Source organism: Eulemur rufifrons, chromosome 2, assembly GCF_041146395.1.
Source record: "Eulemur rufifrons isolate Redbay chromosome 2, OSU_ERuf_1, whole genome shotgun sequence".
NCBI classification, from domain to species: domain Eukaryota; kingdom Metazoa; phylum Chordata; class Mammalia; order Primates; family Lemuridae; genus Eulemur; species Eulemur rufifrons.
In genome coordinates, this window is record NC_090984.1 from 116,678,021 (window position 1) to 116,692,406 (window position 14,386).

Sequence of the window (14,386 nt, forward strand, 5' to 3'; positions counted from 1 at the left end):
GGCCGACCACGGCCACCATGCCAGCACTGCTGCCCAAAGCGGTATTTAGACTTTCCCCCTAGTATCTCAACTTTCATAGCAAAACAGGGGTGAGCATGGTGTGAAAACAGAGTGGCAGGAACGAGTGTATAAGACAATCCCGGGTGTTGGGAGACTTGTGGCACCGAGCACCTGTTTGTGATGAAGTTCCCGTTTCCATGGTGATTAAGCCAGGAGAAGAAAGTCCACTGGGTCATCAGGTCTCTCCTGGTGAAGTGACGACACACCCTCTTGGGTCGTTCAAAAACCTACACAAAGTGACTCGTTCAGGGGCCCCTGTGCCCTGTCTCCCTCCACCCAGCCCACGCCACCCCCACTACTGCCAGGGGCAGCACTTCTGAGCACCTCAGGCCTTGGGGAGTCTGGGGAGAGGGGACTTGGCCAGGCGGGGCGACATGTGTGTAACGTTTATTGTACTTAAGGAAGCCCCCAGGGTCTCCCTCCCCCCGCCAGGGCCACGTCCTCCTCTTCATCTTTGGAGGGAAAGAGCAGAAGCAAGGGGGTGTGCTCGGGGAATGCTCTGAAGCCAGGGATGGGGGAGGTCCCCGCTGGCCCCCACCTCCCCAGACCACCTCAAGTTCTGCCCCGTCCCCTCGGCCCCAGGAATGGAGGTTTCTGCCATTCCTAATGGCACCGAAGGTCTGGGATCTACTCATCAGTTTGAAAACAAACGATTCTTCTGCTTGACACATTCTGTTCTCTGCTCTGGCCAGAGCACTGGCCTGAGACCCAGCGAAATCCCGGCAGCTGCCCCAGCTGAGAGGGAGGCAGCCTGCAGCCTCGTCTGTCACCAGGTCCTTTTGGGTTTGGGGACACTACCGTCCTGAGACTTAGTAAAAACCGTCTGAGGGGTCACACCTCTCTCCCTGCAGCCCCGGTTACTGGGTGTTCTCGTATTTCAGGTATCTAATCAGTCTGCCCGGGAGCGGCAATGTGTCTAGGAGTTTTATACGGTATTTCCCAATGGCCTTTCGAACTCGCAGCCGGCAAAGGTGAGCCAGAGGTCTTGGAGGTTCTGGAAAAAGGAGGGAAAGAGAGATGCTGATTTGTCATTTGCAATCAGCAAAGCGTGTGCATCTGTGATCTCTGCCTGACGAGAGGTGCCCCGCTGACACGGCTGGGTAAGAAAGGGGCTGCCTGCTGCTGGTAACCCAGTCCCTGCCAGCCAAAGGGACCTGGCAAGGCACCTTCCCGTTTGTCACCCGGCACACCTTGCCCAGGGTCTCTTCATCTCATGCTCCCTCCCCTTCACACACCACCTGGGTCACTAAACACGGCCTCAGTGACGGGTCAGAGCATCTGACCTCCTAAGTGCCCCCATGCGTGGAATTCAGCTCTGAGATCCTGGTTGTGCAGAGAAGTCAGGGTAAGTGGGGGCGTCCCAGAATCCCACCTGGCTGCCTCCCCAGGAGTCACGCAGTGGAGTTTTCTCAGCTGGGGGTGGGGTTGGGGAGAGGGAGGAGCAGGGACTGATGCACGCAGGAATAGGGTCACTTATTTCAACCCTGGGCACAGAGTCCGGCACAAGGAAGTGTTTGTTGACTCACAGAATGTCATTCACATATGCATCTACTCATTCATTCATTCATTCAACAAGCACAGGCACCTACCCCTGTGCTTGGGCTGGGGCCCAGAGGTGCCTGCCCAGGTGCTTTGGGCAAGGGCTGCACACCAGGTGGTGCCCTCTGAGTGGGGTCCTGAGGAGTGGGCAGGACATTGCCAGGCGAGGAAGGGACGCAAGGGCATTCCACGCAGGGGAAACAGCAAGTGCCAAGCCAAGGGAGCCACAGCCAGCCCGGGGAAGAACAGGCGAGTAGGGGATGTGCAGGAAGGGCAAGGGGGCCAGGCAGCTGGAGCCCAGGGAGGCATCCACGCACCTGTCAGTGTGTTTCTGACACTCCCACTGCCTCGGAGTCCGCTCAGGACAGGCCTCCTCTCTGGGAGCTCACACAGGGCTCCTGGGAGGCAGAGGACACGGAGCCATGGGCAGGCGCCAGTCCCAGGAGAGACCCTTGGCAAGGCGTGAAGTGTGACTGGCCAGCCGGCAGGCTCTGAGTGCCACCTCTCTGAGCCCCGTCTGCCCTTCTTTCCAGAATAATGGCGTCAATGCCACACCATTAAATGAACAAGCGCATGGAGAGCGTTCTGAGGGTGGAAGGTGGAGTTTGAAGTAGCCAAAATAGGCATTGGTGAAGAATGATCTGTTCTATCCATTGACAAATGTTTACCGCACACTAAAGGAGGAGGGGACAGATGGGTGGGGCCATCTAGGCAGGGACCGCTCCACCCTCTAGTGGCCAAGGATCGTGGTGACCGCAACCAACAGGTTTACTGTGCACCCAGAGCTGCGCCCGCGTGAAAGGGCACGTCCACGTCTCCCTCCCTCTGTCGCCGCCCCAGTAACTTTGCCAAAGGCCTCAGTTCAAGTGCTTTCCAGGCAACTGTGAGAATGAAAAACGCTACAGTAGGTTTGGGTTCGAAGGGTGTGGGGATCAAGGAGGAACTTGGTGAGTCAGAGTTGGGGCACAGAGGGTGGGGGCACCGAAGCAGCAGTCTCACCTGGGGACAGGAGCAGCAGTGGAATGACAGTCACCTGCTGCAGGCCAGCCTCTGTGCTACTCAATTGACACTTGGCGAGATGGGGCCATGCCCTTCAGAGCCACAGAAAGCCCTGGGGTAGCTGGAACCCCTCTGTACAGACGTCCCTTTCTGTCACCTGCAGCATCCAGTTCGACTGCTTCTGACATTTCACCTGCCCAGGTGAGCTCCAGAATGCCTAACAGGGATTCCGGCCTCCTAGGCCTGAGTTAGCCAGGCAGCCCCATCTACACCGCACACATCAGAGGGACAGTGGCCAAATCCCACCTCCTTGTGCCAGGTGCTGCCACTTGCAGACAGCTTAGGCAGGTGGAGCTGGAAGGGGCTGGACAATGAGCCTGCCTAGCCACCTCTGCTCAGATGGGGAGGGGCCCTGCCCATGGTCACCAAGCAAGGTCCCGGTGAGGCTGGCTCCAGAGCTCAGGGGGCCTGTCTCCCAGCCTGGCGTGGTCTGTGGACCAGCAGCATTGGTGCCAGCTGGGAGCTGTTAAAATGCAGACTCTAAGGCCCTGCCCCAGACTTGCTGAATCAGAGAAGCCACATTTTTAACAAGATATCCAGGTGCTTTGACAGTTTGAGATGCCCTAGACTACCATTCTTTCACCTACCCCACCACACCGCCTCTCAGGGCCCCCAAGCAGGGGCGACATACTCCTCCATGCCCTCAGAGACTGGAACTGTTGACAACATCCTGGAAAGATTTAGTGGAGACCCTGGGGTTAGCCAGATGTGGGTATGAATCCCAGCTCTGCCACTAACTAGCAGTGACTCTGGCCCAGGTGGCATTTTCTCTCTGAGGGTCGGTTTCCTCATCTAATCCAAGGAGTCACAGACACACAGCACAGAGTAGGTGCTCACTATGTTAGTAACAGTCACACTCCCTGAGGCCTGTGCCTCTGAGCCAGGCAGGGGCGACCCGCCAGCAGCAGCAGCAGCAGCTGTCCCTACCTGCCTTCTCCTTTATGACGGCCCAGTCCTCGTAGCTGTCGATGTGTTCCTTCAGCCTGGAGCAGAGCTGCACGTTGCCCACGTAGTCCAGGAGGACATCGATTATGGGCCCCGCCCAGCGGCTCACCTCCGGGGCGGACAGGAACTCACAGAACTGAAAGAGATCACACGCCAATGCCAGTGCACCCAGGACCAAGGGCACCACCTTGGCAAGCTCATCCTGCAGTGGGGAACCTGAGGCCAGGGAAGGCCGGGGACATTTCCAAGCGCAGACACTGGGCACGCCCAAGCTAGGATCCTTTCCTGTAAATCCACCCCCCTCAACACAGGGCCCCTCTCAACACAGGCTTCTGCTGCCCAGAGTGGAAGATGGGCAACTTCAACAAGTCACATCACTTCTGTGAGCCTCAACTTCCTTGTCTATAAAATGGGCATTCAAAGCTAACTCCAATGGGACTGTTTAAAATGAGAATTAAGGTAATATGAGCGTAAACTTTTTTGCACACGGTAGGTGGCCCATAAATCATGGCCATTAGCCATTGTAATTATCTCCATGAGATGGGTGTTTCTAACTTTTTTTCATTTTAAGTTTTGATTTTTAAAGCAACAACAGCCTCTGGGTCTCTGGCTGCCTGCATCTCACCTGACCGTACACCTGCCTGCTTTCATGGCCCCTTTTGAGGTCCCGCTCATTGAACGTCACATTCCAGGTGTGGTTTGCTGGAGGTGATGGGGCCCTCATTTTTGCAGACTTCCCCACCAATCCCCTGCTCCACTGTTGGTTCCTTAAATTCCTCAACACGGTGGATCAAAATAAGGATTTAATTGTTCATACGTCGCATTAAGACCTTCTGCCTCTAACGTGTGCTAATCCCAGGCTCCGCTGCCTCCAAAGCGTGCTAGTGACCACGAGTCGCCTTTCCCAGTGCATCGCCCACTAACCCACGCTGCCTCTGAAGCACGTTAACCACCAGGCTCCGCAGCCTCCAAAGCTGTCCACACTCCCGCCAAAGCACGTTAACCCCTAGTCCACACTGCTTCCTAAGAGTACGAACCACCCCGAGGCGCTCTCTCCCCGCCGCGCACCTGGACCACGCCAGGCGGCTTGTCGCTGGCGGGCGCGTCGTTGAACCTGCTGGAGCGCTGCGGGGCGGGCGGGTGCGGGCCGTTGCCGTAGAGGCACGAGAAGCAGGGCTCGCCGTCGCAGCCGAGGTCCATGAGGAACTTGAGCAGCGACAGGTACTTCATGGCGAACATGATGGTGGCGGGGAAGGCGGTGGGGTGCGTGGCGATGTAGGCGTCGATGTTGGCGCCGTGGTCCAGCAGCAGCTGCATGGTGCGCAGGCAGCCCTGGCGGATGGCCACGAGCAGCGGGCTGATGAGGTCGCGGTTGGGGTCGGCGCCGGCGAGCAGCAGCAGCTCGGTGGCGTACACGTTGTTGTTGACCACGGCGAAGTAGAGCGCGGAGGTGCGGCGGTCCTCGTACAGGCGCGCGCGCTCGGGCGCCAGCGGCGCGTTCACATCGAAGCGCGCGCCCAGCAGCGCCTCCAGCACCTCGTCGTTGTTGCGCTCGGCCGCCAGGTGCAGCGGGCTGATGCCGCTACGGCGCACGCGCGTGCGGCTGGTCACCGGCAGCAGCATCTGCACGATCCTGCGGACGGGCAGGGCACGCGCGGGTCAGCGGGGCGCTGCAGGGCCAGCCTTTGTCACCGCATTGGAGAAGGCGGGCCTGCGGCTGTCCCCACTTCACAGGTAAGGAAACTGAGGTGCAGAGAGCTTCACCCACCTTCCCAAAAGTCACATCGCCAGTAAGGGGCAAGCTGGGCTTCGAGCCTAGAACCCTGGCTCAGTGATCTAGAGGAACTGACTGGAAGGCCCAGAATGAATGGATGTCCAGCCTGCCCCCTGCAGGAGACACTAGAGCCAATGGTGAAGTTTGGAGCCAGACCCTGCTCTGCCCAGGGGAGGACAGACAGGGATAGGCATCCCCAAGAACTCACTGGGTGCCAGGACACTTAGAAAGGCTTTACAAACGCGTTTGGTTTAATCTTTACAGCAACTCATGAAGCATGCCTCATCATTCCCATTTTGCAGATGAGAAAAATCAAGGCTCAGAAAGGTTAAGGGACTTGCCCAGGCCATACAGGAGGGGTAAACCAGGATTCGTGTCCTCCTCCGACTCCTGGGCTCAGCTGTCCTACAGCCCTGTCTTGCTTCCCTGGGGCCCCGGGAGGACAAGAGGGGACAAATGAGTCTGGCCCCAACCACTCCTGCCCCAGGCCCCAATCAGCCTGCTGTGACCATGAGGTCACTTGCTCCCCTCTCAGGAGTCTCAAGGGCTCCTGTCCCGAAGGCCGACCCTCGCTCCTTCCAGCCTCTGCCCTGCCGTTGGCATGGAGCGCTTGGTCAGCACCACTGAGGCTTGAGCTCCCCGAAACCCCTGGTTCCTCTCTCTCCTGAGGACTTGGGTACTGATATCAGCACTTTACCTGTATTAATCTCTTAAATTCTCCCACTAGCCCTCTGAGGTGGGCACTGATATTATCCTCATTTCACAGGTGAGGAAAGGGAAGCCCAGAGAGGGTTTGTGACTTCCTCAAGGCTGCATAGCCAGTAAGTGATGGAGCCAGGATTTGAACCCAGGCAGTCTGACCCCTGAGACTGTGTACTCTTAACCACTCCTTCACTTCTTGTGTGAGTCGGGCGACAGCTGATGTGCCATGGGTTTTGCTCACAACATGTGAGCTTGCCTGCCCCATTTCACCTTCCTGCAGCCCTGGGGGGAGCCAGACCAGGCCTGTGGCCATGTTTTTAATACACGTGCTCAGAGAGCTGAGGGGACTAATCCAAGGCCACAGAACAGCTCTGGGGCTCGACCCAAGGACTTTTGGCCTCTTGTCTTTGCCCTCTTCCCCCAGACCCCTGCCGCCAGCAAGAACAAGCTCCTGCCACTGACATGATTCCAGACCCTAATCCGTCCAATCCCTGGTGACAAGTGACCTCAGCCTAGTGTGGGGTTCCAAGGAGGTGGCTGTGTGGGGGAAGCAGGTGCCACCAGGCCCGTTCCCACGCCTCTCCCCTCCTGGCACTCGGGCTTCCCTCCGGCTTCCTGGAAATCTGATGCCAGTGACCTCCTGCTGGGATCTCAGTGGAAAGTGTTATTATTGTTAGTGACGCTGTGTTTGGCTAAAATCTGCCTCTAAAACCTCAAAAGGAAATTCACACACGCAGGGGGGCTAATTGCCTCCTAATTTCTATTTGTGCAAGCACAGGAGGCCTGACCTTGCTCTGCAGAGGTGCAGGTCAAAGGCAGGGCTGGGGCCTCACCCTGGATGGCGGCCACCGCACACAAATGCTCTGTTAACAGGCGTAACGTGCCCAAGCACGGGAAAGAACAGCGAGAGGGGCTGCCCCAGGGCGCTGGCCAGATGGGGCTGGTATCTCTGGCAGGTCACAGCTGGTCTCCAGCAAGCCCCTGCGAACCAAGGGAAAGTGGCAGAAATGTGGGAACTTGACTGAATGTTGCCCAGGGTCCCAGAAGCATCGTCTGAATAATGCAGTGAATCCCCTTTTGTGGCACGCTCCTGTGGGACGTCACCAGAGAGTGAGTGTGTGATGCTGGACAGGCTCTGGAGATCAGTGTGTCCAGCCCTCCCAATTTACAGAGGGTGAAACTGAGGCCCAGGCATGGGTGGGGAAGAGAGTGGGGTTAGACAGGAGGTGGATGGCGAACCAGGACAGAGCTGGCTTTCCGTGACGCCACCTGCTCCCGACCATGGGAGTGGCCACACTGGCAGGTGCCTCTCATGATCATTCCTCTCCCCAGCCTATTTGCGGGACAGTGGGCAGGAGGACGAGGGGGTGGATCCCCCAGACAGGTTGGGTCTTCCCACTTCTCCCACAGGCAGGCACTGGGATCTCAAAGTTCTTTTGCTCAAGTTGCTCCTTATGAAGAGCAACAGAGGTGACCGTTGCCTGATAGAACCCTAGAGGTCTGGGGGGATGGCTCCCTACCCTTCTCCTGTCCCCTCCCCAGTGCAGGGGCTGTACCTACCAGCACAGCATTGCCTGTCCAGGCCCTGAGACCAGAGCAGACCCAGCCAAGCACTGTTGCAAGGAGACCCAGCAGGGCAGCCCAGCGGGTGGAACAGACTACTGAGCCATCTCCTACCACAGACCTCAGTCCCGTTAACTGGCCCCTGCCTTGTTTCTGGGACTGATCAGCAACTGAACCCCACTCTCCTTGCCCCAGGCCATGGCTCCCCTCCCGGGATTCTAGTCTCCTCAAGGCTGCAGCATTGCCATGCCGCCTGTCCCTGGCTCTGAGGTCCTGCCTGCGTCCAGCCCAGCGGCAGGGAATAGGCAGAGAGCTCTGGGCCAGGGCAGGCTGTCCTTAGCAGTGTGGGGTCCAGCACGGGCAGTGAGGAAACTGGGAGGCTCAGAGTCAGCAGGGCCTGGGTTACACAACCAGCACAGGGCCATCTCAGGCGTGTCACTTAACTTCTCTGAACCACATCTAAAGCAGAGGGGTAATTAATCAGAACGACAGCGATGAGGGTGATGATGATGACAGCCCCTTTGTTGAGCCCCTGCGGGTTGCTGTGATTTTGCCCTTCACCTTCCTAAATAATAATTATAATCACATTGCTGAGCACTCACTATGTGCCAGGCACCATTTAAAGTGCTTTACACATTTACCCCGTTTAATCCTAAAATGACCCTAATGAGCTGAGTATTTTATCTCATTTACTCATTTATTCATCTCACTTATGCATAACAACCCAGCAAAATGGGATTGCTATGCCCAGGATAGAAAATTTAGTACAGTTTAATAATATTTTTCATCAAGGGTGCTTTTGAGGGTAAAATGAGATCTTACACATCAGTCTGATCGGCGTGTACTTGGCAGTCAGTAGACAGTGGCTGTTGGTGTCTTGACCACAGTGGTGACTGTATCCCACTGCCCTCGCCATGCCAAGCACAGGGCGTTCTGGGCCACCAGGTCACGGTGGTCTGACCTTTGTCAGCGTTCAGTGTAAATTTGGCTGGTGGACTTGACTTTCACATGAGAACCAGTCGCCCACAGATGGCTTTGCTGCCGACACCGCGGAGCCTCACTTTGCAGGCCTGCCTGACTTCTGTGAGGTCTGGAGGTCTGAGCCTCAGTCTCCCTTTTAATTAACAGTGATACTAACTTGCTTGTGAATGTACCTTATAAACTGCTTTTTAATATATTAAAAGTTCTCCATTTTGCCTTGTTTTGGAAAGAATTTTAAGTGGCTTGCAAAGATTGATGAAATATAGCAAAAGTAATATAAATTGGAAGTAAAAGAGAAAGAATATGTAAAAACAAGGGAGACATGAGGCCCAGAATGCAAGTGTGTGTTTTCTGTTGGCCACAAAAGAGACTGACTCTAAGGTACTGGTTCTCTCCGTGGGCTGCCCAGTAAAATCACCTGGACGGCTTTCAGAAACCCCGGGGCCACAGCCAGGACCAGCTACAGCCCAGTCTCTGACGGTGCGGCCCGGGCCGCAGGGTTTGCAGTGATCTCAGGGGTTCCGGTGTGAGGCCAAGCTTGGGAACTGCTGCTTTTGCTGCTATTATTCTTGGGGCATCTGCTCTTGCCTAACTCACACAGTTCCTTCATAAACCTATCTTTGGTGTTGATCTTTAATTTCATAAGGTGCCTTTGCTAAACTGGAAATGAAAAACAGGAAAAAGTGTGCCTCGGAGGCGACCAAGATGTTGGGATCGTAGGGCTCCTTTCTCAGCCACGCCTGAACGTCACCCCTCCGGGCACTGCGCTACAGAGAAGGCACCATCTGGCGAACAACACCGGGCTCCCTATGCTGCCTCTCATGCCGTGGACGGGCAGGGTGTTTTGGCAGGTGGCAGAATGCGGAATGCCTATGGAATGTCACATCAAATCCCCAAGCAGCCTAGCAGTCTACGGGGGATCAGTGTGGAGCCAGAGAGGGCCTTTCATGCCACAGGCTCAGGGAGGGAATGAAGAGCTGGAGGCTTGCTGGCTCCGGGCCCTGCCAGGTGGCAGAAGCTGCTGGGAACCAGGCTTTAACCCTTGGCTGGGCAGCCCTCAAAAGGAGCCTGGCCCCTCTCAGCCTTGGGGGACAGAGGGAAATGGGGCCTGGGAACCTAGGGTGAACAACCAGGGAAATCACCTTGGGAATCAACATGAAGCCAAAGCAAGGGACTTTGGGGGACACAAGCCATGTACACAGTGGTTCCAGACAGGACCTGCCCTGCTCCCTGCTCATTCCAAGGACACCCAGTGCTCCTCCTTCAACTTCTCCTGCAGCTGGGGCCAGACTGCCAACATCTAGGTCCACTTGAAGGCAGCCCAAGTGGCGGTCCCAGCTTGGCCACTATCTGAAAAGCCATTTCCCATCTCTGGCCTCAGTTTCCTCCTCTGTAAAACCAGGGGCTAAATTAGATCAATGGTTTCTGAAGCAATGGACTGGCCATATTTGGTTTGCTCAGGGAGCTTTTCAAAGAGACAGTGGGCTCCTTCCCTCCTGGAGACTCTGGTTCATTGGTTCCAGGATATGACATTTGAAAACATCCCAGAGTGACTCGGGTGTGCAGGAAAGCACGGGGCAGTGGGCCAGGAGATTTCCAAGGTGCAGCCCCTTCCCTCATATCCACTCTGGATCTCTCTGGGGTCAGGCTGAAGGTGAACCGTGTTTGCCCAGCTCTGATGCTGGACGCTATATGGGGCGGGAGAGAGAGGTGCCATCTTGCCCTTCCCCACTGCCTGACTTGAGTCGCTTTCTTCCCTTCGTCGCTGAACTGAAAAACGATGGAATGTACCCTCCCTACATGAGCGGGTGAGCGCAGAACCACTGTCTGTCTGCCTCACAGCCTGCCATGCAGCCCAGGGAAGGCCGGTCTCCTCCATGTGTCCGGGGAGAGGGCTGCGGATAGCATCCTTGGTTGGACTCGTGTGCAGGCGGCCTGCAGAGGAGGGGCCTGGGCTCTAAGGGTTGGCTCTGAATCTCGAGTCCCCATTTTATTCTCTGACATGTCACTGTCACCCCCACTTCCCTCTGCCTTAGTGGAGACAGCAAGCATCCCTCCAATACACACAATCTGTCTTTCTCACTCTTCTCCCTGCCTGGAAGACTGAGATGTATTTCCCAAAGCGTCATCTGGGGTACATGAGATGGGATTTTAGGGGAAAAGGTTTTTTTATATTAATTGTACATTGATAGTTATAACAATATATGTATGATAAATGTTTCCTTTTTAAAATAAATTCATTGCAAGGATAAAAGTTATTTAAAGGAAAATACTACGCAATGAAAGTGTAAGATGTCAAAAATCAGGAAGAAAGTCTGTGAACGGCCGAAGTCTGGGAAACACCAGTCCAGTGGAAGGGGTCTCATCACTCAGATTTAAGTTCCTAGAGGTGGCTGGTTATGGGGCAAGTTTCTGGACAGCCTTAGTGTCCTGTCCTATAAAATGAGAATCCATGCCCGCGGCACAGTGGGAGACCCACATGGGGAACAGGTGCGTCACACTTGGTAAGGTACCGAGCCCTGTCCATCCCTCACGGGCAGCTAGAGGTTCCCCCCCTCGGCCCAGTCTTTTCCAACACAGCAGTGTTGCTGGTGAATAGTTAACAACTGGCTCCAACAGGGTGAAAAGAGGAGGGTCAAAGGGCCCTGGTTTGCAGCGTTTGCCAATTTCCGTGGTGTAAACGCTCCTGCCATGGCAGTGTCAGGTCAGTGAGGGTGGAGTCGGGCTGAGATGTGCATAATGGTTCACGGGAGCTGGCAGGAGCTGGCTCCAGCACACCTCTGCCTCCAGCCCAGGCTACTCTCTCCCCCAGGACCGCCACGGGGCTTAGCTCTGCATGCTCCTTCGTCATGTCCTGAAGTCACGTGCATCTCCCCTCCCACCAGATTGCTCCCTGGGAACCTAAGCTTCTCTCATCTCACTCAAAACCCAACACACAGCAAGTGCTCAAAAACTGTTAGCTATTATCGCTGGTGCTATTTGTGTTATTGTAGGCCTTCCCTGCATGCCTGCTAATTGCCTGGGGGGTTATCTTTGCCTCCCCTCGCCCCCCGGAAAAATTCATTAGTTCAGACTTGTATCTGGTCCCCTGAGTAGAATTCTTGTAGATGTGACATTTGGAGCAGGTGAGTTCCTGCCACCTACAAGCTGTGAGACCTTGGGCAAGTCACTCAACCTCTCTGTGTCTTCTTAGCTTCCTGATCTAAACAGCAGAGATAATAATATCCACCACAAAAAGCTGTTAGAAAGGATTCAGTAAGGTTTAGATTGTAAAATACAGGCCAGGGCTACGCAAGTGTTTGCTATTGTTATTGCCGTTGCTGTTGTTATAGGCACTCCCTCCACGCTTGCTAACTGCTGAGAGGTTTCCCTCTTTTCCACCAGAAAGGTGCCCTCTGCTCTGACCTCTCCCGGACCTTCCTAATCCCATGGGTGGGACATTCAGAGCAGGCCTGTCCCTCCCATCCCCCCCCCCCCCCCCCCCCCGGCAGTGTGGGTCCCGGGACAGCTGCCCCCGGTGGTGGGAGCCTGGGCTGACCTGTAGCTGCCTCTCTTGGAGGCGATGTGCAGCGGGAGCAAACCATCCTTGTTGGCCTTGTTGGCGTCGGCGCCCTGCGACAGCAGAAACTCCACCACCTCCACGTGCTCGTTCTTGCAGGCCTCATAGAGGGCAGACGCACTGTCGCTGGCCTGCGTGTTGATGTCAGCGCCTGGGGAAGGAGAAGCTGATCAATGAGTGATCCGGGAGTTACTGTCCTTGATGTAATGTCCACCACATGCTGCTGTGCTAACCACCCTGGCGCACTGGGTCTTTAATGACGGTTAGGAAGGAGGAGCCCACCCTGGACCCCCCGGCCTCTTTCGGGCACATGGAGACCCGAGGACCTGCCAGCCCGAGCTGAGGCCTCTTAGAAGCTAAGAGCAGCCACGATGACACTGGCATTTACTGAGCACCTACTGCGTGCTGGGCACCATGCTTTCCATGTGCTGTCTCTGAGTCCACAACGTGACCCTGTGAGGTCGACACCTCCATATTACAGATGAGGACGCTGAAGCACCAAACCCCAAACCACCCAGCTCGGAAACACGAGCCAAACCTGAGCCCAGATGGTCTGATGGCAGAGGCCATGCTCTTAACGCTCACTCTATGTAAGAGGCCCCGGCTCTGCCCTGAGAGAGGCCTCACAGGTCTAGGAGCGCAGGAGCCCCTAGTGAAGGAAACCCTCAATAAGTTTATTAATTGGGGTTTGCCTTTCTCTGCCTTTCGCTTCAAGGAATAAGAGAAGAATTACTTCCTGTCTCCTCCAAAGAAAACACTAAACCATGCTGCTAGAAGTCACCTTCAGCCCAGTCTCCTACACCTCCTGCATCTCCTGGGGGGCGAGGGAGAGAACTGATGTGTGCCCGGCTTTCCTTGCAAAATGAGGGCTCACTAGTCCTTCCTCGTTCTGGAAGGGGTGGAAGGGACTAAGACTCTATGAGATGTCAGGGAGGGCATCCATGAAAGGCATCTGCTGCCCACAGCTCGCCCCTCTGAGGTCTGCTTAGCTCGGGCTTTCTGGTCAGTTTTTACTTCTGCTGCTGGTGGGACTGGTTTCTAGCCTAGTGGAAAGAGCACAGGCTTTGGTGATGGATGAGAACCGGCTGAAGCTTCTGTTCCATTGCTCACAAGCTCTGTGGCCTCAGAAAGCCTTCGGGAGCCTCAGTTTTCTCATCTGTTAACCAAGAGTGATAGGACCCACCCATTGGGGTTACTGCGGGGAGTAAACAAGATAACGTCAGAAAATCTCTCAGCACAGTGCCTGGCACAGAGAAGGTGCTTCACAAACATCCAGTTGTCTCGGACGGAGAGGGGATGGCTCTGCCTCCTCCCCAAGCCAGCCAGCTGCTCTAATACCCTGCCCAGCTCTCAAAGTCAGACTCCCTGGAAGGCCTGGACCCCGCCAGCAAAGCCGCCTGCTCACACAAGACAAATATTTGCATTGGAAAATGGACTCAGCCCATGAAGGGAACAGACCCTGACTCAGAGTGTCGGCGGGAGACCCGGGCAGATGTTTAGAGTTAGTGGGGTCGCCCTCGCCCGCTGAGCACGCTGCCCTTGGCCCAGCCTGCTGGCCTGGGCTCCCAGGACCTGTCTGTGCCCCTTTGTTCTTACGCGGGTCAGTCCGCATTTGTTCCTGTGCAGGGAAGAGCCTTGTGTCTGTGTTCCCAACTGCTCGGGCCAGTGCTGAGTGCTGAGTTCCTGGATGCTTACCTGGCCTTGGTCCCACGCCGCTAACTCGCGCAGGCAGCAGTGGTGTGGCGGAGCACAAAGTGTGTGCAGTTTGGAGTCAGATGGCCGCGCGTCAGAATCGAGGCTCTGACTGTGACTAGTTAGTTAACCTCTCTGAACCTCAGTCTCCTCATCTGGGACGAGGACACTACCTACCCCGTGGGGCTGAGGGGGAAACTCCATTGACCTAATCTGTGTTCCTGCCTCGCAGGTCCTCAACAGATTATTCCAGTTCAGCCTCGGGGTGAGGTCTAGAGCACTTCTGGCCTCTCTGTTGCTAGAGAGGGAGGGTGACTCCCCATGGAGAGAGAAAAGAAATCAAAAGTGCTCTTGGGAGACATCAGAAAATAATTCTCTTTAGCCAAAAGAACATCTGCCATGTCTCAGGGTCCTCTGCTACCGGGACACGATAATGCAGGCAATAGTGTTTTATTTTCTTCTGTTAATATTTTTCCCAGGCCAAAAAGGCAAAGACCTGGTTTCCAATCCCA

General features: G+C 55.6%; 1 protein-coding gene across 1 annotated transcript in view; it reads right to left on the minus strand.

Moving 5' to 3' along the window:
• Window positions 1–590: 590 nt before the first annotated feature.
• The window catches only part of ASB2 (ankyrin repeat and SOCS box containing 2), a 40,002-nt gene continuing 26,206 nt past the window's right edge, over window positions 591–14,386 (minus strand). Inside the window, exons 7-10 of the mRNA XM_069465260.1 lie at window positions 12,162–12,333; window positions 4,672–5,236; window positions 3,586–3,739; window positions 591–1,054 (exon numbers count right to left, since the gene is read on the minus strand). Of these exons, the coding sequence (XP_069321361.1) occupies window positions 918–1,054; window positions 3,586–3,739; window positions 4,672–5,236; window positions 12,162–12,333 (1,028 nt within the window). The 3' untranslated portion in view covers window positions 591–917. The remainder of the gene's footprint in view (window positions 1,055–3,585; window positions 3,740–4,671; window positions 5,237–12,161; window positions 12,334–14,386) is intronic.